The sequence below is a fragment of the Pan troglodytes genome, chromosome 2, assembly GCF_028858775.2.
Source record: "Pan troglodytes isolate AG18354 chromosome 2, NHGRI_mPanTro3-v2.0_pri, whole genome shotgun sequence".
Classification (NCBI taxonomy): Eukaryota; Metazoa; Chordata; class Mammalia; order Primates; family Hominidae; genus Pan; species Pan troglodytes.
The window spans coordinates 55,091,901-55,117,584 of record NC_086015.1 but is presented as its reverse complement, the minus strand read 5'-3'; the positions used below and the strand labels follow the sequence as shown (position 1 = coordinate 55,117,584).

The following is a 25,684-nucleotide window of genomic DNA, read 5'->3' as shown; positions in this document are numbered from 1 at the left end:
TCATTTCTTCCTGATTCAATCTTGGTAGATTGTGTGTGTCCAGGAATTAATCCATTTCCTCTAGGTTTTCCAATATGTTTGCATATAATTGTTCATAGTAGTCTCTAATGATTCCTTGTTTTTTTTTTTTTTTTTGAGATGAGTCTCACTCTGTCGCCCAGGCTGGAGTGCAGTGGCAGAATCTTGGCTCACTGCAACCTCCACCTCCTGGGTTCAGGTGATTCTCCTGCCTCAGCCTCCTGAGTAGCTGGGATTACAGATATGTGCCACCATGATCAGCTAATTTTTGTATTTTTAGTAGACATGGGGTTTTGCCATGTTGGCCAGTCTGGTCTTGAACTCCTGACCTCAGGTGATCCACCTGCCTTGGCCTCCCAAAGTGCTGGGACTCCAGGAGTGAGCCACCATGCTGGCTGATCCTGTGTATTTCTGTGGCATCAGCCACAATATATCCTTTTTTGTTTCTGACTTTATTTTGAACTGTTGGGAACACCCTAAAATCTGGCCATAAACTGGCCCCAAAACTGGCCATAAACAAAATCTGTGCAGCACTGCGACATGTTCATGATGGCCATGATGCCCACGCTGGAAGGTTGTGGGTTTACTAGAATGAGGGCAAGGAACACCTGGCCCACCCAGGGTGGAAAACCACTTAAAGGCGTTCTTATATCACAAACAATAGCATGAGCGATCTGTGCCTTAAGGACATGCTCCTGCTGCAGATAACTAGCCAAACCCATCCCTTTATTTTGGCCCATCCCTTTGTTTCCCGTAAGGAATACTTTTAGTTAATCTATAATCTATAGAAACAATGCTTATCACTGGCTTGCTGTTAAGAAATATATGCGTAAATCTCTGTTTGAGGCTCTCAGCTCTGAAGGCTGTGAGACTCCTGATTTCCCACTCCACACCTCTATATTTCTGTGTGTGTGTCTTTAATTCCTCCAGTGCCACTGGGTTAGGGTCTCCCTGACTGAACCAGTCTCGGCATGGACCTTCTTTTTTCTCGATTAGTCTAGTGGTTTATTGATTTTATCTTTTCAGAAAACCAACTTTTTGTTTCACTGATCCTTTGTATTGTTTTTTTCAGCTCTATTTTGTTTAGTTCTGCTCTGATCTTTATTACTTATTTCTACTAACTTTAGGTTTAGTTTGTTTTTCCTTTTTTGGGGTCCTTAAGGCACACCATTAGGTTGTTTATTTGAAATCTTTCCAATTTTTATGTAGGTATTTATTACTGTAAACTTCCCTCTTAGTACTGCTTTTGCCATATCTCACAGAATTTGGATATGTTGTGTTTCCATTTTCACTTGTTTCAAGCAAGTTTTAAATTTCCTTTTTAATTTGTTCATTTACTCATTGCTCATTCAGGAGCATGCTGTTTAATTTCCATGTGTTTATACAGTTTACAAAGTTCCTCTTTTTATTGATTTCTAGTTTTATTTCCCTGTGGTCTGAGAAGATACTTGACATGATTTTGATTTTTCAAAATTTGTTGAGACTTGTTTGTGGCCTAATATGTGCTGTATCCTGGAGTATGTTCCATGTGCTGATGAGAAAAATATGTGCTCTATACTGTTGAATGAAATATTTTGTAATGTCTGTTAAGTACATTTGTTCTATAGAACAGAGTAAGTCTGATGTTTGTTGACTTTCTGTCTGGATAATCTGTCCAGTGCTGAAAGTGTAATGCTGAAGTCCCCAACTATTAATGCATTGGGGTCTGTTGAACTCTTTTGCTCTGATAGTATTTGCTTATATATCTGGGTGCTGTGGTATTGGATGCACATATATTTACAACTGTTATATCCTGTTGCTGAATTGATCCCTTTATCATTACATAATGACCTTATCTATTTTTATGTTTTTTGATGTAAAGTCCATTTTCTCTGATATAAGTATAGCTATTATTGCATGCTTTAGGTTTCTATTTGCATGGCATTTTTTTTTTCCATACCTTCACTTTCAGTCTATGTGTGTCGTTATAGGTAAACTGAGTTTCTTGTAGAGAACATATAGTTGGGTCTTGATTTTTAAAATCAATTCAGGCAGTCTATATTTTTTAATTGGAGAATTTAAACAGTTCATATTCAAGGTTGTTAGTAACAGGTAAGGACTCACTCCTGTTGTTTTGTTAATTATTTTGTGATTGTTTAATACATTCTTCATTTCTTTCTTCCTTGTTTCTTGTTTGCCTTTAAGATTTGGTGGTTTTTTTATGATGGTAATGTTTAACTCCTTTCTCATTTGTATATGTATGCTACCAGTAAGCTTTATACTTTTGTGTGTTTTCATGATGGTAGACATTGTCCTTTCGCTTCCAGATACAGAAATCCCTGAAACATTTCTTGTAGTACTGGTCCAGTGGTGATGAATTCCCTCAGTTTTTGCTTGTCTAAGAAAGATTTTATGTAACCTCCATTTAAGGATAGCTTTGTTGGGTATAGTATTCTTGGCTGACAATTCCCCTCATGCCCCCACCAATCCCTCACCCCAGAACTTTGAATCTGTCATCCCATTCTCTCCTGGTCTAGAAGGTTTCTGCTGAGAAATGTGCTGTTAGTCTGGTGGAGATTCCCTTATATGTGACATGACGCTTTTAACTGTTTTTAGAATTATTTGTCTTTGATTTTTAATAGTTTGATTATATATATATACCTTTAAAATCTTATTAGATTACATCTATTTGGGGATATTTGAGCTTTCTGTATTTGGATGTCCTTATCTCTTGCAAGACTTGTGAAGTTTTCAGCTATTATCTCATTAGCAGGTTTTCTATATCTTTGCCCATGCCTTCTCCTTGTGAAACTGCCAAAATTTGAATATTTATTTGCTTCTGGTACCCTGTATGTCACATAAGCTTTCTTTACTCTTTTTTCTTTTCATCTGATTGATGTCAAAAAACCTGTCTTCAGATTCAGAAACTCTTTTATTTATTTATTTATTTATTTGAGATGGAGTCTCGCTCTGTCGCCCAGGCTGGAGTACAGTGGTGTTAGCTCACTGCAACCTTCGCCTCCTGGGTTCAAGTGATTCTCCTGCCTCAGTCTCCCAAGTAGCTGGGCCTACAGGTGCACATCACCATGCCTGGTTAATTTTTTCTATTTTTAGTAGAGACAAGGTTTCACCATGTTGGTCAGGCTGGTCTCGAACTCTTGGCCTCAGGTGATCCACCTGCCTTGGCCTCCTAAAGTGCTGGGATTATAGTCATGAGCCACTGCGCTTGGCCAGAAAGTCTTTCTTTTGCTTGATTTCATCTATTGTTGAAGCTCTTGACTGTATTTTTTCTTTCATTCACTAAAGCTTCAGTTCCAGGATTTCTGTTTGGTTCCTTTCTATGATGCATATCTCTTTGTTAAACTTCAACTCATGAATTGCTTTTCTGATTTTTTATTGTTTATCTGTGTTCTCTTGTATCTCACTGAGCTTCTTTAATCTTATTTTGAATTATTTTTCAGGGATTTCATACATTTTCTTTTCTATGGGATCTGTTACTAGAGAATTATTGTCTTTGTTTGGAAGTGTCATGTATCTTTGCTTTTTTATGTTTCTTGTGTTCTTATATTGATATGTGGGCATCCAGTGTAACAGCTGCTTGTTCTAATTTTATAGATTGGTTTACATAGGGAAAGACTTTTTCCTATAGATGTATATTTAGTGTTAGGTAGGGTGCTTTGGATTTGATTCTAGGTGAGTGCAGTAGCAGACTCTCCATATGATTTCTTCAGCTATAATCAGGGTCAGTGGTGTCTGTGAGTTCTGTAGTGACTTAGACTGTGGTTGTTAGTAGATGCTGTGGTGAGGCTTAGCTAGGAACAAGAAGATCAGATGGGCTGGTCCTCAGGTCCCCAGGTGGTATATGTGGGACCCCATGGTGGAAGGTCAGTCCTTGGGCCTCCGGGCAGCATGCTTGGGTGCTAGTGATAATGATCAAGTGGGTACTCAGGCCCCGTGGTGGTACACATGGCACTGGCAATGGCAGTAGCAGTCGTGTGCCACCTCTCAGGTCCCTTAGTACACAGGCAACAGCTAGGGCAGCTTCACCAGGCTGATCACCCTGGATGGCACATGGGGACAACAGCTGTGGGTAGGATAGGTCTGTCCTCTGGCCCCCAGGTGGTAAACACAGGTGCTGGTGGCAGGAGGAATGCTAGTCAATACCCAGGTCCTGGAAGGTATGTGTGGGTACTGGTGGTGACAGGTGAGTTCCTTGGACTATGCACTTATGTGCCCATGGCAGTGTATGGGGCAGATTGGTCCTCAGGTCCTGGGACAATGCACACAGGTGAACCAGTCCCCCAGGCCTCTTGAATGTGTTGAATGTGTGCAGGTATGCAGTGGCTCTGCCACTGGAGGGAGCAGGGTTGCTATCAGTGGCAGTAGCCCCAGACATGCAACTCTCAGGTTCTGGGGAGCACAAGTTTTAGCTTTCTTTGTCATGGGGCCAGTCTCCTAGGTGCACTGCACCACCCATTCCCCAGGGTGTAAGTCACTGTGTGGGCTAAAGCGCTGGAGACCCAGGAACAATGCTGGGTCCAGTATGTATTGTGATGCTGCATCCCTCTGAATGGACATAGGGGGATGTCAGCAGGGCTCCAGGGGTGTGGAGATTCGGGTGTGTTGGACCCAAGGGTAGAAAAATGCAGTCTGGTGGGAGCTAGGCTCTCAAAATGACACTGTGCTGTGGTGTCTCTGTGGAATCTCAGAGGTAGTGTGAGGCCCGGCCCAAACTCTCTCTCTGGAACAATGCCTTTTCTCCACAATGGGGAGTTCCTTCTAGCTCCAAGCTTATCCTGGGTGGGCTGGCTGCTTTGCTTCCCTCTCCTTCCATGACTCTGAAGTTTCTTGTCACTTCCCTGATGAACTCCAGTATTCTGTCTTAGATGCTCTATTCAATATGTAGTTAATTACTCACTGAGTAGAAGGCAAGTGCCAGGTGCCTCTACTCAGCCATCTTGATACCACCCCCTGCAACCCTCCAGTTTCGAATTTTTTTTTTTTTTTTTTGAGACAGAGTCTTGCTCTGTCGCCCAGGCTAGATTCCAGTGGCGCGATCTAGGCTCACTGCAAGCTCCACCACCCAGGTTCATGCCATTCTCCTGCCTCAGCCTCCCGAGTAGCTGGGACTACAGGTGCCCGCCACCACGCCGAGCTAATTTTTTTGTATTTTTAGTACAGACGGGGTTTCACCGTGTTAGCCAGGATGGTCTCAATCTCCTGACCTCATGATCTGTCTGCCTTGGCCTCCCAAAGTGCTGGGATTACAGGCGTGAGCCACCATGACCAGCCTAGTTTTGAATCTTGACTCACACTTATATCTGTGTATTCATCATCTGAAAAGTGACTATAAAATTTTATGCCTAACTCAACCTCACAGAGTTTGAGCAGACTGACTCAGCATATTACCTATCATACTGTAAGTGGCTGATAATTATTATTCAAAATTGGTATTTTTATTATTAGTATAATTGTTATTTTTTATAATTAGTTATTATAGAAAGTCATTCACATTTAGAAGTAAACCCTGGCCAGGAATAATGGTGAATTTACAAATGTTCAGTGCGTGGTGTTGGTAAACGAAACAATGAGAGATTTCATCCTGCTTCCTTTTGGACCCTAGAGGTATGGTACCACACTCATTTGTTGAATTGCTCCATATCACATGGGTAAGAAGAATGGTTGTGGCAGTGGAAGTTTCCATTTCTTTTCCAAACACACATATTTAACCCTATATAAAAGAGAAGTACAATTAAATATTAATTTAAATGTGTCTGACCAGCTATATTTGCTTATTACTAAATATCCATGTGTATATTAGCAATATTAACTAATTATTATTGAGTATTAATGTTCATTCATGGAAATATATGTCCCCATGATATATATGAAATATAAAAAATCAAGTCTCCACCAGCTGGGCAAAACATCATATAGAATGTATATGCACAAAAGAAAAATTCACATATAAAACAGGTTTTAAAAAAGTAAAAAAAAAAAAAAAATTCAAGCATTCAAAAACAAATCAGGTTTTCTGTGGTTTACTGACCATATCTCACTGGAAGGTTACTAGAGTAAAATAAATTCCGTTGTTTTATTTTATATCCAGGAGCTACACTAAGCCATTTTTCTCAAGTAGATTTACTGTTAACCAATTAAAAGGACTACCAATCTTGGTAGTCATAAATTTTCAATTAGAACTATATACAGAAGGAGTTTATGAAGCAGCTAATTTCAGTATGAAACATCCCTGTTGACAATAATAAGTAATTTTTTTATTTCAGTCATTAAATTTTGAGAGAATGATTTAGTCTGAAAGCATACCACATGGGCAGCCAGAGAAAGGCATCAGAACTGGCATTCTGGAACCTCTTTCAGGGCACTCTTGTCAACTAGACTTCAGCTGGTCAGCCAATACCTCCCTTTTCAGTGTAATCATCACCTCTATTAGGGTTGTAATGCATTGTTTCCTTGTTTGCTATGTAACTCTAGACTTTGCACTTCCAGGGAGCAAAACACTGTCTTATTTATCTTTATACTACAAGTGCCTAGCAATGTATGTCAAAAATATAAATTAATTAAGAAATGCATGGAACACATTACTGCCTCTGCCAGTTTTTCTCCAGTAGAGAAATCATTTTCAGCCCTGTAAAGTCTCTTGTTCATTTGGTCTACAAAAGTCTAGCAATATGGAAAGAAACTATGCAGCTTTGGCTATGCTAACCAACTGAATAACAAAATTAATTGCCTGCTATATAGGTTGGGGATTGTGTTAAATATTGTGAGTCTTACAAGGAAATATAAGGCATATCTAGTCAGAATCTATGAAAGGATGAAGCATATAAAATTACTGATTTTTAGTAAATAATCTAATTGACTGATTTATTCCAGAAATGAATGTATAAATATTGAGCTATTAAAAATATTAATTGACACAAGAAGACAACAGGCAAACACAAATCCCAATACATGATAATGTGGATGGATAATAATGAAGCAGGGGGCTATAATGCAAGCATTCTGTTAGATCTTGCCACAGTTTAGAAACTCTCATATTATGTAATTTTTGAGTGTCACATTTCACAAAGATGCATGGCTAAGATTAACACAAATAGTTTGTGGTGTCTTTTGAAATACTTTATATTTTCGCAGCACCAATTCTCTATTGTTTAAAATGGATTTAGAGTTGTTATGATGCAGAATTGAAGAGCACTAAGGACTTCCTCTGGTTTTCATCATAAAGAATGCAAAATCCTGCTAAGTATGGTGGTTCAGGCCTGTAATCCCAGCATTTTGGGAAGCCAAGGTGGGAGGATCGCTTGAGCCCAGGAGTTGAAGACTAGCCTGGGCAACATGGCGAAATCTCATCTCTACCGAAAAAATAAAAATAATAATAATAAAATAAAAATTAGCTGAGTGTGGTGGCATGCACCTATACTCCCAGCTACTTGGGAGGTTAAGGTGGGAAGATTGCTGGAGCCCAGGAGGTGGTGGTTGCAGTGAGCCCAGATCACACCACTGCACTCCAGCCATGGCAACAAAGACAGACTCTGTCTCAAAACAAACAAACAAAATAAAACAAACAAATAAAAAGAATGCAAAATCCAACTGTGTATTTAAAGAGACTTTTATCAATCATTATCATTCAACATTTGCATGGAGGCTTCATTTTTTATTTTAAAAATGCCATGAGTGCAAACTTTAAGTATAATCTTATTCATACAGGATTTTTTCCCTAAAATCAATGACAAGAAGTATTATAATCAGAAAGTTTCATATAAAGTCTTCATAATTTCCAGTAATAGATTTACATGTTAACACAAAATCTAAAAGGATATTCTTTTGAATCTTGAACTTTTAAGATTTAACCAAAACATTTACTGTGCAATTTAACATATAAATCCTAAGTGGTTTTTAATAAATGTGTGGACTCTTATAATTGTTTTTTATCATATCTAATTGTATGAAAAAGCAAATACATGAGATAAAAAGACAGGAAATTTAGCAGAAAATGAAATAAAGAGGGCTTTCATTGTGTCAGAATCCCTTTCCTGGATAACACACAGTAGACCTTTTGATTTACTCCTTCATTTTAGAAGGAATAACTTACTCTTCAGTAGTTTCCTGAAAAGGAGTTAAAGAGCATTGTTATTATTGTTGTTTTGAGACTCTGAGTGACCAAAATTTTCTTTAGGCTACTCTCCCACTTGATTTATAATGTGGCTGAGTAAATATAGAATTCTGGGTTGAATGTTATATTCCCTCAGAATTTTGAAGGTAATGCTCTTATTTCTAATTTTTAATGCTGCTATTAGGAAGCCAAATGTTTTTCCTACAACAAATCCTTTGTATGTGATCCATTTTGTTCTTTGGAATTTTAAGCTCATCTCCATCTCTAGTGAGCTGAAATTTCATAATTACATTGGGCCCTTTAAATCTGGAGACTCATATCCATGTTCTGAGAAACTTTTTAATATGATTCCTTCAGTAATTTTCTTTCTTTGTTTCTTTATTCTCTCTTCTGAATACTAGGCTTCCTGAATTGAACCTCTAAACTTTTAAACGTTTTCTCTCCTACTGTTACTTTATTTTGTTGCTGTTCTGTTTTCAGGGAGATTTTTCTCTATTTTCTAACCTTTATTCCAAGTGTATTCCAGTAATCTGCTTTTTAATTTTGTAAAGCTCTTTGGATTGTTGTACTCTGTTTCCTAATTGTTTCCTAATTTCTCTCTGCAGACAGCAATCACCATTTTCTTCTGTTGGGCTGTCTCTTTCTTCCAAGTTCCTTCCGTATGTTGTTCATTTTGGTCTCTCTCTCTGTTTATTTCTCTCTCTCTGTCTCTCTCTTTTTTCAAGATTCAGATTTGTTGTATGGATATTGCAAAATTGTGAGGTCCGGGCTTCTCAGTGTACCCATCGCCCAAATAGTGAACATTATGTGAGAGCTTTGTCTATTGATGCTTGGTTGTCTGGAAGTGCTGTATGGCCACTGGGTTTCACTGTATGAAGGTCTGGGCAAGGAGGTGGTTATCTAATTCAGCCCTAGAGCCTTATATACCATATGTAATATGATGCCTCTAAAACTGTTTTATCTGAACTTCATTTATGAGCTCTAGACTTTCAGCATCTCTGGTGGGATGTCTAAAAGGAATCTCAAACGTGAAAAGAAAATCACAGCTATAGATCCTTACTGCTTCACTCTCCAAACTGCTTCTTCCACAAGGTTTCCCATTTCACTTTTATATAATTAGGCAGGTCAAAAACACAGGTATAATTCTTTTCTGACCTTTCTCTTTCTTGTATACACACATGGCAATTTAATCTATCTACAACTATGGTTCTAACTTCAAAATATATTCAGAATCCAACAACTTCTTACTAGTTTCACTCTTCCAGCTCTAGCTCAAGCTACTGAAATTAAGTTCTCCTGCTTGAATGACTCTTCTCTACTTCTATTCTTGCCCCACTCCAATCCTTTTCCACACAGCAAGCAAAGGCATCTTTTAAAAATGTAAAGCTGATCATGTGATTCTCCTGCTCAATTTACCTTCACAAGCTTACTGTCACACTAAGAATAAAATCCAAAATCTTTACCAAGAAAACAGCATCCTCCAAGCCAGTATTCCAAGGGGAATTCTTAGTTTCAAACTCTCATTCTCTCTTCACTTTCCATATCTAATTGATCATCAAAATTTATCAATTTTAATTCCAAACATCTACATTCTTATTGTATTTCTTGTCCATTGCTGTCTAGCCATTTTTCTTACCTGAATCACTACTCTGGATCTCTTTCCTCCCTCATTCCAGTCTTTTGCATTTTATATTCTCTCTAGACAGAGTCAATGTTTGAAACCAGTATCTGCTTATGTCACTCTCATGCTTCTTTCAGACTACTCGATAGACTCTAATTTGAGAAATACACAGCTCTTCATGGTCTGACTTTTGCCTCCTTCTTGGCCTCACTCCCACTCACTAACATGAGTTAGTGGTACTCTATGCCGAAGTTATGAAATGTCTTATAGTTTCCTGGAACTGCCACTTCCATATGCTGTGTGCCTTTTTGGAATGTCTTTCCTTCTCTTTTCCTACTCCCAGGAAACCAGTCACTACCTCTAAGAGCATCATTGTATACTTCAATTATGCTACACAGCACATATATGCAGCACACGTATGGCAACTGTTTGACTGTGGTCTATTGATTCCACTAGAGTAGAGTTTCTAACATAGGGTCCATGCATGGGCTTCAGAGCAAGCATCAGGAGAAACTATCCATCAATTCTCTAAAACTGATTATAAAACTTTGTATGCAAAGCATACTTGCATTGTCCTGGGAGAAAATTTCATCTGATCTTCTATGACCCAAAAGGGATTAGGAACCAATACCCTAGATAGTGAGATTCTTTAGGGAATAGATAAGTCTTGTTCATACTTTTTGTTTTTTAAATAGATGGGTCTCACTATGTTGTCCAAGCTGCTCTCAAAATCCTGAGCTCAAGCAATCCTATCACTTCAGCCTTCCAAGTAGCTGGCTGTACCTACAGGTGCATGCCACCACATCCAGCTATCTTTAATCTCTATATCTCACACTTATCAACCTATTGTACTGCATACAGCATAGTTAAAGCAACTGAACACAATTGCTTGGGTATGCTAGTAAGTACACACAAACAAATGTGCAGAAGCAATTGATATGTTATTTGCATATTACTTAGGCAAATTTCCTTAGGTCCTTGTCCAGGCAACATACTTGGTACCCTCTAAGCTCCCTAAAAATATTACAGTTTATTAAACAGACTCTAAAACTTATAAATCTCACCAATATATACTCATCAAATACATACTCTTCAAAATGAGTTTTTATCCAGTCTGTTAGTCTAAGCATAACTGTCACCACCTAAGGTTTCTTCTATTTATTTTACTTTAAAATATTGTACCCTTCATTTATTTACTTTGCATCTAGACTATAAATGTAATCTTGATTAGTCGACCCAACATATTTTTGTAATAACCAACAGATAGCTAAGAATCTATCAGGCTCTGTCTCTCTAGAAAGACTAGTACATTATTTCCAGGCTCAATTTCTATATTACCTAATAATTGGCTCTTTCCAGCTTTAACTACTTTCTCTTTCAAAGAGGTGAGAGGAAAGAGACATAACTTTAGTTATGCTGCAGGCTGAAGGAGCTCTGGTTCACCAAGAAAGTCAACAAAGAAGTAATGCCTAGATAATTTGGTAAGCCCAGTATCTGTAGTTTACTACAATGGAATCCTATTTGGAAAGCTAGTGTGACAGATATGGCCAGAATATCACTTAAATACACTGGGAAAGAGGCCAAAAAAAATTTTTAGCAATGTTGTTTCATAACATTAGAGAAAATAAACAAAAGAGAAAAAATGAGGTATGCAGGAACAAGCTACCTCATGTTAGATTTCTTACCATCTTATAGAGATCTGAGACACTAATCTGGTCCGAGTCCACTACTTCAAAGTCCTTCCGAGGCACCAGGTCCAGGCCCAAATGTCTAGTAAAGAGAAAGACCACACTCAGTATGCCATGTACTCAGATTGCTTATCTCTCTTTATGTGCCTGGGAACCCATACCTGCCACATCTTGTGGACAGAGGATCAGACACTGTCCTAGCAGGAACATGTCTTTATACAGCAACAACTAATTCTGTTCACTTCTGGGTAAATGAGGCTAGGGATTTAAGTTGACACAATTCCAGTTCAGGCAGTTCCACTCATGATGGTAAAAAGGTTTCATTCAGTATTACATTATATCAGCATGCTTGAGTTCATTAAGGATAGGTTTTCTTTACATCATTAAAAAGTCATGTTTATTTTTCTATTTCTCCCCATCTGACAGCTATGCTCAAGGTTTAGTTATGCATTAGTTTCATTAGGATGAAAAAAATCTTCAGGGTGTAATTCAAAGTCAAACACATAAAATTCACCTCTTAAAAGTTACTAAATGCAAAGAGATGTATCTTTTTCTCTTTATTCATTTATTTAATTTTTTATTTTTAAGTTCTGGGGTACATGTGCAGGATGTGCAGGTTTGTTACGCAGGATGTGCAGGTTTGTTACACAGGTGAACGTGTGCCATGGTGGTTTGCTGCACCTCACAACCCACCACCTAGAAATTAAGCCCAGAATGTATTAGCTATTTTTCCTAATTCTCTCCCTCCCCTCACCACACCCCCAGATAGGCCCCAATTTGTGTTGTTCCCTTCCCCATGTCCATGTGTTCAAAGAGATGTATAATTTGGCTGAGTTTCATCTCATTTTCAATTTAACTAATACTGATACTGGTAAAGACCTAGATATGTATTAGCACCAATATTTTAAGAAACATTAGATAAAAGTTTAACCAACAAGTATTACTACTCAAGACAACAGTATTTGGAGGATCTTTGGGGCAGTAAGAAGAAGTGATGGTAATGGCAGTATTAGGCAGTGGAAATAACTCTGGACACAGTCAGCACTTGGGTTCAAAATGGTATGTAAATTTATGGTCAATAAACGTTAGCTCTTTTCTTGCACTCTAAGACAACAGCTCTAAACCAGGAATTCAATGGAGTTTATAGGGTTGTAGACCTCTGAAACTGCTTATGACACGGATGAGTTTGTGTGTGTGCTCATTATACATTTTTTCTGAGGAGAGGGTCTGTAACTCTCATCAGAATTTTGGAGATGCTCTGTGACCACCCTATCCAAAACAAGGGTTATGAATTCTTGTGTCTGGCAAAAGCATTCCATGGGATTATAGAGAAGAAAGATTCTTTTTTCTCTTCAACTAGACTATGAACTATTTTAGAACATGCTAGCACAGCTAAATCTATAAGCTCTTTCTGTGCATAAAACTCATCATTGAAAATAAAATCAGGTGCACATCCAAAATTCAGATTCATTTACAATTTATACCCTGTTTATAGGAAAATATCTGATAAAATTACATTGCAGTAAGATTGATAAAATAAAAATGGAAAATCAAACCTATATGGAGAAAGCATTATAGAAGCAAATGTACTAACAGCATAGGCTAAAATGGTTACTAGGATTAAGAATTAAAATTTATATGTATACTTTCTAGCAGGCAAGAAAAAAAACATTTTCCTATTAAAGGTTAAAAACTTATGTTTTTCAATTAAAGTAGTGTTTTTTTCTATTATCCACTAATTAAAAAAATGAGTTTTTAAAGAGAAAAAATTTTTGAACCAAATGCTAAAAATAACCCACAGTTTTACATAATGAGAAGATCAGTAATAAACTGTTGGCCTTATCCATGATGGTTTACAATTTAATGATAAAACTATGCCAATTGAAGTTAATGCATTTAAATCTATGAAACTGTATTTTTCTACAATTGGGATCCCGACTCCTTATATCAAAGAAACACTCCATTCCATCACCTCTTATTAGCTATTCTTCACTTATCTGAAACAATTTCAGGCCTCCGGCTTCTAACACTTAGAGCATGCAAAGGCAGTAGTGTTCATGGAGTGCAAGAGCGAGGTGCAGTACATCCTTTCTACCCCCTTCTTATAAAAAGCAACTGACATTATAAATTTTGCAGATATAATTTCAAATATTTAAAATACTTTTATAGAGATATGGAAAAACAATGGAAAGATCACAAGAATGATATTAGCATTTGTATCAGAAAACTGAAATAGTAATATTTAAAACACTTTCCAAATTTTCTGTAGTCACATTAAACTTTTTAAAATAATAAAAAATGAAGAGACAACATTTCATACATATTCTTTAATCATTTGAGATCTAAAAATATATGTGAACTACCCTACAATTAGGAAACAACAACAACAAAAAAGAATGAGTAAATAATATAATCAAAATAGGTGTTTTTATGGCTAGGTGCGGTAGCTCATGCCTATAATCCCAGACTTTCAGGAAGTCAGGGAGCGAGGACTGCTTGAGATCAGGAGTTTGAGACCAGCCTGGGCAACTCAGTGAGACCCCATCTCTAAAAAAAAAAAAAAAAAAAATTAGCCAGGTTGTGATGGCATGTGACTGCAGCCCCAGCTACTCAGGAGGCTGAGGCAGAAGGATCACTTGAGCCAGGAGTTTGAGGCTGTAGTGCATTATTATTGTGTCACTTCACTCAGGCTTCAGGGACAGAGAGAGACCCTGTCTCAAACAAAAATGTTTTCAGCTGAGCGCCATGGCTCAGGCCTATAATTCCAGCACTTTGGGAGGCTGAGGTGGGTGGATCACCTGAGGTCAGAGTTCAAGACTGACCTGGTCATCATGGTGAAACCCCATCTCTACTAAAAACACAAAAATTAGCTGGGTATGGTGGTGGGTGTCCGTAATCCCTGCTACTTGGGAGGCTGAGGCATGAGAATCACTTGAAACCAGGAGGCGGTGGTTGCAGTGAGCTAAAAATCATGCCACCACACTCCCGTCTGGATGACAGAGCAAGACCCCATCTCAAAAAAAAAAAAAAAATTGTATTAGAAACAACAGTTTAAGAAATATCCAGATGACATTTAAGTCATTAGGTCTGGAATTGAGTGTATGTGCTCCTCTGTGGTAGTGCACCACACAGTGATGGCCATGTGTGGAGACTGGCATTATAAGAACTCTATCTTAGCATCATGGCAAGCTCAGCTTGCTTGTACAGTCAGCTGCCCTCCCATATAAATATTTATCCACCCCACAGAACTTTGAGGAACTATCATGTATCCTACCAATGGTGTTAGACATAAAGAATACAGTAGCTTTGAGTCATGCAAATGTTCATATTCTTCATGTTAATCCTCTCTTGAGAGCAGAGTGTTTTCCCTCTCCTAGAAGTAACCAGAGCACAGTATCTTTTAGTTTTGTAATTTCATTATCTTGAGAAATAAGAGAATAATTAATGGGTGATCTGGTAAAAACCAAAAAGAGTTCCTCCTACTAAGACTATCTTTAATGGATAAAGGGTAGTTTGCAAAAGTTATGTTAGTGACTGTCCTCATTTGAAAAAGGCAGAGATGTTGGACAGTGAGAACCAATACATGTTCACTACAAACTTCACTCTCAAAAAGAGGCTCCTGGCTATTTTTTCCTATGGTTTACTCCAAGAATAGTGAACATCGAATGCAGGGAATGGTCAACATGATCTCTATCTTCACAGCAAAAGATGCATTGCATTACAGTATTAAGGAGCATGGGTTCTGATGTCAGATCGGCTGGTCTGTATCTTGGGTATACCACCAAACCACACTGTCTAAAATCTACTATCGTAAGCTGTTGTAAGGATTAATCCACATAAAGGACCCAGCACAGTACCTGGCATTGTAAATTGCTACTGTTATTTTAATTATTATCCCCATGTTACATTGTTAGCCAAAATGTTAGCTTAGAGTTATAGGGATTGTGATCAAAGAAGTATGGTGTCTGGATAAAAAACTCTTTAAACAGATGAACACAAGCAGGGGGCAAACATCTATGTATATCTACATACAGATGTAGCACAGAACTAAGTTTTCACAAATGGTCCTACCAATTGTTTAGGTAAACAGTCTTCACAAAAATACTTGGTCTTCTCTCACCCATCATTGATCATTCATTCATTCACTCCAATAATTCAACAAATATATATTAGAACCTACTCTGTGCTAAGCTCATGTTCAACCTAGGGACACAGCAGCTAATAAGGGACATAATCCTGACCCAATATTCTTTCAGATGGAGCTCTCTGAGACCCTGAATCTCTATTTCTTTTAAATGCTCTATACTCTCTATTCTATGTTCTATTTTATCTTTTTCCTTTCCCCATCTGAACCACAGAATATAGAAAATAATCTGAAGTTAATTAATTATATACAATGGATACTTTAAGGCAGTGGTCCCCAATCTTTTTTGCACCAGGGACTGGTTTCATGGAAGACAATTTTTCCATGGATCGGGGGGAGGGTGCAGGGGTTAGGATAGTTTCAGGATGAAACTGTTCCACCTCAGATCATCACGCATTAGATTCTCATAAGGAGTGCACAACCTAGATCTCTCGCATTACAGTTCACTATAACAGGGTTCACACTGATTTGAGAGGAGGTGGAGCTCAGGTAGTAATACTGGCTCACCGGCAGCTCACCTCCTGATGTGCGGCCCAGTTTCTAACAGGGGTCCGCAGCCCAGGGGATGGGGACCCAGTATCAGCTGAGAAAAGATGGAGATGTTAAGATTTCTTGTGGAGCAGTGCCCTTTTCTAATGCTTATAGTAAAAACAGCATACAGATAAGAACTATACTAATGAAAACACAGCATATTTACACTTATATAACATATAAAAATATATAATTAGTAATTACTACCTTTTACCCAACATTTACTTGGGCTAGGCACTTTATGTACATCATCTCTAAGCACTTTGGGAAGTAGACAGTATTAGATCCATTTTTTAACCAAGGAAGCTGAGGCCCACTGAGGTTAACTAAGTGGCCTGTTAAAGGAGTTGAGCTGGGCTTGTCTCAAGCTAGGTTGTTCTCATTCTGAACCTAGGGTATTTCCATTATACCTGTCTTTTTAAAAATAACTGTGAAAGTTATAATAAGTAATAATGGCTACAAGTAGTTGTAAAATCAATTTAGTCATAACTGTTTGAAAGATGATTCTGTGTCAAACATCAAACCAGAAGGAAACAAATATCAATTGATTAATGAGTGTCCACCAAGCATGAAAACAAATCCACTTTATTACTCAAATACGTTCACATAGTGCCTACCAAGTGCTGAGTGCAGGTTATAATGATAAGCAAAAAATGCCAAAAGAGTGTCTGTGTAAGAGTGTGTGTTAGTCAGTCGATTGAACATAAACTTGACAAGGACTTTGACCATACATACTTTAAACATAGCCAAGACATCCCAGACTGTGAACAGGGCAAGACACTGATCAGTGAGCACACCACCAGGTACGGGAAGAACCGTAACTGTGAAATCATTGAAAACTTCTGCTAATTTCAGGTGTCCTAAAGCTGGAAAATATCAGTAAGTCCTTAAGGGTAAAGTACTAAGCCATAAACCTTTCTAGATCCTGGCTAAAAATCTACTTAAGAGGAAACTCACTGGGGGATATTTTCTGCATATAACAAACTAAACTACTGCTTGTGTATCTTACTCCAAATCAATTCCCTTGATGAGAGACATAAACTAAGTGGGAAGAAAGAGATATAGATGGGTTAGAATATGTAAAAATATGAGAAAGTAGAAAAGGGGAGGAGGAAGAAAAAATGACAGACGGAGAGAAAGAAAGAATAAAAGAACCAGAAATTTATATATATATATACACACACACACATATATACACACATATATATACACACATATATACACACACATATATATACATATATGTATGATTTGTTAAATTATTATTCTAAGAATAAAATATTTCTTAGGTATTTTTCCAAGGCAGAGATCAATTAGGCTATGTCAGTTCTCGGTTAATGCAATTTTAACCTAGCTAGCTACTGTAGTGATGAAATTAGAGACAGAAGAAACTTAGCATCTTTAGAGAAGATGTTGAAAATATTAAGTTAAATTAAAATTACATCACTAGACAAATTATTTTAAAATTTGGAGTAGATATAATTAACTGACTAATTCTCTATGTAAGACACTTGAGCAAAGATGATGACTAGTTAATTTGAACACAACTTTCTGCCCTTCTTGTATTGCAGTTCCTAAAAATATAAGAGCACAATGTAGTAAGTGCAGTTTCTATCTGATACAATTTAATAATTTTTACTTATGGAGTATCTACATATAGGCCAATAAGTTTAAGTCACATAAGTTTAATGTCTGAATATTCAAATTTTAGGCCAATAATTTTAAGTCACATAAGTTTAATGTCTGAATATTCAAATTTTAGGCCAAATAAATAATTCCTAATCTCAGGAAACAAAATAAAAAATTGTTATCTAGATGTGGAGAGCTCCTGACTAAATTAAAACTCTAAATGAAAGATTACAGGACCAGTTCAGTTCCTATCCTTGGAAGTTCTAACTGAATATTACTCAGATATACATCACAGGATGTAATAGTATTCACACTTGCAGAACAGAACAAAGATCAAATAGCTTAATGACTAAAAATACTGGCAATAATGTGCCTGGTTTTAAGACTCACACATAATTAGATAGATGATAAGGTTCTGCATAAAGCACATGGGCTTTGGGATCAGTTCTAGGTACAAATACCAGCTCTACCCTTCCACCATACAACGCTGGGAAAAGTGCCTTTGAGCCTAGGTTTCCTCAATGGGTAAACAGATCTCTTGTCCTAGAAAGGCATAGCAGCATTTCTTCTTCTTCTTCTTCTTTTTTTTTTTTTTCAGACGGAGTCTCGCTCTGTCGCCCAGGCTGGAGTGCAGTGGCGCAATCTCGGCTCACTGCAAGCTCCGCCTCCTGGGTTCACACCATTCTCCTGCCTCAGCCTCCCAAGTAGCTGGGACTACAGGCGCCCGCCACCACGCCCAGCTAATTTTTTGTATTTTTAGTAGAGACAGGGTTTCACCGTGTTAGCCAGGATGGTCTCGATCTCCTGACCTCGTGATCTGCCCGCCTCGGCCTCCCAAAGTGCTGGGATTACAGGCGTGAGCCACCGCGCCCGGCCAAGGCATAGTAGCATTTCGTTACAACAGTGCATGAAGTGAGACCATGTACTTGCCATAGTGATGTAGACATATTTAATCAATACACTACTAATAACAATTACTAGTTTCTGAAACAGATTCTGAAAAGGCAGAGCTATAATGTCTGTGTAAGAGCTTAGAGAAAAGGCATAAGAGTTTAAAATCATATATTTAATTACATCAATTAAAACATTAAAATACATTTGGAAAACACTGATTCACATGTTAACATGTGCTAAACTTCAAGATTTTATGGCATTTATAAAAGTGTGGTGGAACAAGAAGTGTGGAACTATCAGAATAAAATGGGAACAATGGTTATAGTCAACTGTTCTCAGCTTTTGTGTGGAACAGTCTGTTTTACATAATCTAATGGTATGAAATGACTTTGTTTTTACAATATACCATCTTTTCTTTCAAAATAGGAAGAAAAGTTTTAAAAGAGTAAGCTCAAGGAGAAATCAGAAAGAACAGTCCTATCAGTTTTGGTGCAACATGTCTTTTCCTTTCAATAATGACAGACCTGCAAAGTTCTTGTTTAGGTTTTTAAGTGACTATATTTTCCACTGAAGGAAAGGAGAAAACAAGAAAAAAAGGAAGAGAGGGGTGGAGGGAAAGAAGTGCAAGGGGAGGAAGAAAGGAGAAGAAAAGAAGACGGAAAGTAGGGAAGGGAGAAAAGGAGAAATAGGAAAGAGGGAGAAGGGAAGTGGGGAGGGGAGTGGAACTGTGTTTTTCATTTTTGCTTATTAAGATATGCATATACATACCCCTCCAACACACACACACACACACACACACACACACACACACACATTTCATTGAGAAAAAGTCATGAAATTGGAATAGCTCTGTAATTTACTGGCAGGTATTTATAATGTTCTGAGCCTTTTTCAAGTACAATTTGAACTTGTTTCTAAGCTATCATCTATTTATTTTCAGATTTGATTGCAAAATCAGATTGGTTTGTTTTTCAAGTTTCATAATAAAGAGGTATAGGTACTGATAGTTCTGAAATAGTTCTATTTAATGGAATCTATAGTTGCAGTTAAACTGCAACATAATGAATTACACATTTATTAGTGTCATCAGTTCAACTGTGACCAATTTGCTTGGCACACAGTAATGTTATATTTGCAATTACTGTATTCTTATCATTGACTTAAAAATAAAAACAGTGACATAATTTCATAACATAAAAATGTTTGGGTTTGAAGAGGCAGAATTAGTAGCTATGCTGTACATCAACATACTGTATTTTACTAAATTATTATTCCCCAAAGTTAGATTTAGGGAACACTGATCTATGGTACACCTAAATTCATGTTATACACTATTATAGAAGGTAGTCTGTGGTAGGTGCCAAGCAATCCTACTAACAGTCATGATAGGGTGTAATTAAACAAAACAAACAAGGATATAAAGTTGTGGCTTCAAAAAGGTCACAAACAACTAATTTAGTGTTATATTTCCTCTTTTCTACTGATGAACACTACCAATTTGGGTGTGATCCACTGTTGATTAGATTCCATGTTTCCTCTTTCCTGATTTATTCTTCTACTTTGCAGAAGCACATCCGCAAGTCCCTTCTTAAGAAGGGGTCATGAGAGGGAACTTCCATGCATCCCTGAATACCTAAAAATGGCTTTATGGTTTGTGTCCCCTCTCACTTAATTAGATGGTTGGGATTTGTAAAATAAAACTCTGGCTGGCAAATCATTTCCCTACAGAACTCTGAAGATATTATTTCATTATCTTCTAGCACCCAGTGCTAATGATAACACTTTGGAGGACAGTATGATACTTATACTTTTGTGAGAGGAACTATTTTTCTGTCTAAAACCCTTAAATAGTCTTCTCTTCATTCCTAGAATACTAAGCTATCTTAATGTGCCTCACTGTGAGTTTTTGTTTGTTTGTTTTGTTTTTCCATTCATTATAAATATTTAGTGGGACGCTTTCAATCTTAATATTCCTGTTTTTTGGCTCTGACAAATTTTCTATTATTCCTTCAGAATTTCCCCTGTTCTTTTTTTGGAAGGCAAAATGTTTGATATTGGATCTCCCTGGGTAGAGCCTTTGTACTGAATTTCTTTCCTCATGTATTGCCTATATATTTGTCTTATTTTCCTAGAGATTACATAAAATTTATCTTCTCTGAGTATTTTATTTTGGAAATTACATTCTCCACTTCTTTTACATGGCATCTTATTCTACATAATGGATCTTTTAGATTCTATTTGAGGATATTAAAGGGGTTTTGTTTTGTTTTGTTTTAAAGTACTTTATCAATCTCAATTTGCTCTGGGGACAGGTTACTTTCTTTGGGTACAGGTGTTTTGTTAATCTTGGTCTCTCTCTGTCTTGTAGAAGCGTTTCTTCAAACATCTGGTGATACCTGATTGTCCATTCAAACTTAAAAGATAGCAGAAGAAATGTAGAGTTTTTTTGTACATGGGTAGGTGACTGGCAAGTTTCCCTTTCTGGTAAGTGGGAGCAATCTGCTCATTATACTTTAAAGTCCTTAAATGCCAGAATGTGGAGAGTTTTGCAAGAAAGTCCCAGTTCACACTCCTGTTGCCCAGTTTTTCCCCGGTAGCCATTTTTTATATTTGTTTATCTGAAGAGGAAATACCTGGCCAGGTTTCTGCTCATTGATTGGGGCAGACTGTTCCTTAGACACTCTTTTAAGCCAAGTCCTTTTCAAAGCTTCAAGACCTATCCCACCTTCTATGATTCTGGGAGCTGTGGGGCAGACTGACTCTCTCATTAACTAAGGTTTCCTCCACATATAATGGATTTACTCTGTCATTAATCTTTCATCTACCTTCCGGCTTCCAGAAATGGGCTCATAGATCTCATTTATTGGTGGGCCCCTCCCAAAAAGGATAAGGAGCTAAAGACACAGATATAAATATACTTAAGGTATATGTATATTTTAAGTAGGAGGCAACCTGGTCACTTAAAAGTTCAATGGACCCAATTTTAAGAGAATGAGACAAAAGCACCTGAAATTTATATCAATTATAAAGTTATATTAATTATTATATCAATTATTGATATATCAATTATATTCACTGAAAATTATACCCTAACTTCCCATACCAAAGTCTTCAAATTGTACTTGTATGGCAATAGCAAATCACAGTTATTACATAAATGCAAGACTATTACTGAATGACAAGGTAGTCAAAAATATTCTGAAGTACAAATGTAGACAGTTTCCATTTGTAGGTTATGCTCATTCAGATTCATTGTATGGCTATAAAATGTGAAGGACACTAAATTCACATTTGAAGAAAGCACTAAAATATATTTTCAAGTGTATTCTGATTAGGAGGTGTAGAATCAAGAAATCTGAGGTCAAAGAAATTTAACTTTATAGGATAATCTAGTCCTATTATTTACCTCTTCTTTTCAGAAGCAAAAACAGAGGCTAAAAGAGGTTCAGCAACTAGAACCAGTGAGTATCCTTCGCTAACTAGGACAAATAACTGCTCCTAGCAAAAATGATGAAAGCTTAGTGAAGAATATAACATTGCCTTTGAATCATTAAAGAGAAGCTTTGTATAGGTGCAAACTCCCTGAAGACTGAGTTATCATAAATGAAACTGAGAGATACCCAAACAATTTTCATACTTACTCATTACCCCAGTCCAGGCGCACGGTGATGTGCCGCTTAACCTCCCGCACCTGATCCTGAGTCAGGTGACCAGACAGTAGCTGCCTTCGCAGGTCAATAAGTTCATTCATCACATGGCGTAGTTTGTAGAAAAGATCTACTTTGTGTTTCTGAAAGGGCATTTTTGGTGTTGGGTGAAATACAAGAGACATGGAAAAGGAATGAAAAGAAAAAGAGAAATAGTTAAACTATGAAAAGTGCTCATTTCTCTGAACCACTAAGTTAATATAAAGAGGAACTTAATTTTAAAGTCTGAAAGTCATTACCTCCTTCTATCCAAAAATCTCTACGTAGTGACATCCAACAAAGTAACATAATTGATTTGGATCATGCAAAAGTAGCATTTATCTCTACCACATCCTAGATTATTCATTTCTTTAGTAAATCAAAGTTACTAAACTTAGAACAGAATGTTACACAGGAGCCCAGAGCTGCTTTCCCTCACAGAAGTTGCAGTTCACATAAAAGCAAAAATTTCAACCATCCAGCAATAACTCTGGTTTCTCCAGGAGAGATATCCAAGTTGGGAGAGGAAGAATCATTTGCCCTATTTTGAAGCAACTAATGTTTCAATATAAAGCCACAGTCCCTGGAGTGAAATTCACTCCTGATTTCTAGGCCTCATCTGATTTTCTAATTAGCTTTTCTAAACGGTGTGTCCTTCCCCGACTCCCTCTGGTGTAACAGATTTCCAGTCTTTTCAGTTTAATAAAAATTGTCACCTTTGTAAGAGTTAAACGGAAACATCTTAATAAACTTAATTATGGACCTGGTAGTAGTTTTAACCTTAAAAGTAGAAAAATATAAGTGTCATGAGAATAGATGCTTCAGAAAAAAGATGTACTTAAAAATAATGTATGAGTTTAAAAACTCAAGTCCTATTTGCTGATATGTGAAATCTTGATTTTAGAATCTTTTGGTTTCTGTATAATTAAAATTCTTGGGATGTAACTAATCTATAAATAATGCTTCTGAAGGCAGATTAAGATGTTAGTAAAATATCTGTATGAGATTTACCCTAAAAAAGATGTTTGCCAAAATAAGCTCAAGTCAAAGAAGCTATAAATAAAATTAGCTATACAGCAAATCACAAAACAGTAGAATCAGGTAGTGTTTTGAGGTGGCAGTGATCTTATAACTAAAACATTCAGAATATCATACTACTTAGAAATCATCTAATGTGACTTTTTTCTATTAAGAGACAGGATCTCACTCTGTCTCCCAGGTTGGAGTGCAGTAATATAATCAGCTCACTGCAGTCTCCAACTCCTGGGCTTGAGCAATCCCCTCAACTCAGCCTCCTGAGTGGCTCGGATTACAGGCCTGGCTAATATATATATATTTTTTATAGAGTCTTGATATGTTGCCCAGGCTGATCTCAAACTCTCAGGTCCAAGTAATCCTCTTGCTTCGGCCCCCTAAAGTGCTGGGATTAGAGACATGAGCCACCACACCTGGCCCCATTAGACTTTTAAAGATTCATCTTAAAGAGAAATTATTTTTAACTAGAAGATGTTAGGAATCATATACTCTAACTTCTCCTTTCTTTAATCAATGAACTGATGAAGAAAAGTTAAGCATCCTGATGGTACACAATGCTGGCAAAAGGTGAGAACTCACAAATTCCTGCCAGCTCAAAAACCAGCAAAGCCCAAGCAAACTATACCATCTGGAAAATTGGAATCTTGACGATTAAGCCATAAAGGCAATGTGATATTTGTTTGCAACACATACGTTTCATATTGATAAAACAAAATCACCTGTTTAAGTATAAAACAGAAAGTTTGAATTATTATTTTCCCATCAAAGCCTATATGATAGTCCGTTACATGTATACATCCACAAGCATTCATTCATTCATCCAATTAAGAAATGCTTGTGCAGCACCTCTTGAGTACTAACACTTTGTTGTGATCAAAAGTCCCTGCTCTCATGGCACTTTTGATCTAGAGAGCAGGCAATAGGCAAATCATTAATGATGGTGATAAATTATAAAAAGAAAAATCAGAGTGGCCAAGGGTAGGCTGGCTGGGGCACTGGGGAAGGTACTGCTTTAGGTGGAGTGGTCAGGGAAAGACTTTTTGGGAGCTGAACTTTGAGAATACACCTGAATGAAGTAAGGTGGCAACATTTAAGAAAACTGGGGACATTGTTCAGGCATAAGAAACAAGTGCAAAGGCCTTGAGGTGGAAGTAAACATGGCATGTTCAGGAAAAACAGGGTCAGTGTGTCTTGAGAAAGGGAAGATTGATGATGCAGACAGGCAGCAGGCACCAGGTTAAACACAGATTTTGTAAACCACCTTAAGGCTTTGGCTTTTATTCTAAGCAAGATGGGAAGTCACTGGAGATTTGGAGCAGAAGAGTGATGTGATATGACTTAAGTCTCGAAAGCATCACTCTGAGTGCTCTATTGAAGATAAACCATAAAAAGGCAAAGAGGAAGGCAGGGATTCCAGTCAGGAGGCTATTTAGTGCAACAGTTCACAGCATAACAGCTGCTTGGATGAAGGTAAGAATGCTGATGTTAAGAAGGGCTTGAAGTTTTGACATGTTTTATAGGTAGAGGTGCCAGAATTTGCTGACAGACTAGATGTGGGTTATGAACACAGTAAAGTATCACTCTTGTTTTGTGGCCTGGAAAGCATGCCTGGAAGAAGGAAACTAAGTTTAATTTTGGACATGCTAAGTCTGACACTGATTTCCAACATTCAGAGGTTAGGAAAGTGAGAAGTATTTAGCAGAGGAAACTAGAAGGAGTAAGCAGTGAGGTGAGAGGAAAAGCAGGAGAGTATGTGTCATGAAAGCCAGATGAAAACTGGATTTTTCTTTTCATGGCTTTTTTTTTTATTATACTTTAAGTTTTAGGGTTCATGTTCACAACGTGCAGGTTAATTACATATGTATACATGTGCCATGTTGGTGTGCTGTACCCAGTAACTTGTCATTTAATGTTAGGTATACCTCCAAATGCTATCCCTCCCCCCTCTCCCCACCCCACATCAGGCTCCAGGGTGTGATGTTCCCCTTCCTATGTCGATGTGTTCTCATTGTTCAATTCCCATCTATGAGTGAGAACATGTGGTGTTTGGTTTTTTGTCCTTGCGATAGTTTGCTGAGAATGATGGTTTCCAGCTTCATCCATGTCCCTACAAAGGACATGAACTCATCATTTTTTATGGCTGCATTGTATTCAATGGTGTATATGTGCCACATTTTCTTAATCCAGTCTATCATTGTTGGACATTTGGGTTGGTTCCAAGTCTTTGCTATTGTGAATAGTGCCGCAATAAACACACGTGTGTATGTGTCTTTATAGCAGCATGATTTATAATCCTTTGGGTATATATACGGTAATGGGATGGCTGGG

General features: G+C 37.4%; 1 protein-coding gene across 12 annotated transcripts in view; it reads right to left on the bottom strand.

The window, feature by feature from the left end:
• Nucleotides 1–25,684, bottom strand: part of DOCK3 (dedicator of cytokinesis 3) — a 711,354-nt gene that overhangs the window by 300,118 nt on the left and 385,552 nt on the right. For all 12 annotated transcript variants that reach the window (XM_016941175.4, XM_016941180.3, XM_054681895.2 and 9 more), the window contains exons 6-7: nucleotides 22,277–22,425; nucleotides 11,435–11,519 (exon numbers count right to left, since the gene is read on the bottom strand). In XM_016941175.4, coding sequence (XP_016796664.1) covers nucleotides 11,435–11,519; nucleotides 22,277–22,425 — 234 coding nt within the window. The remainder of the gene's footprint in view (nucleotides 1–11,434; nucleotides 11,520–22,276; nucleotides 22,426–25,684) is intronic.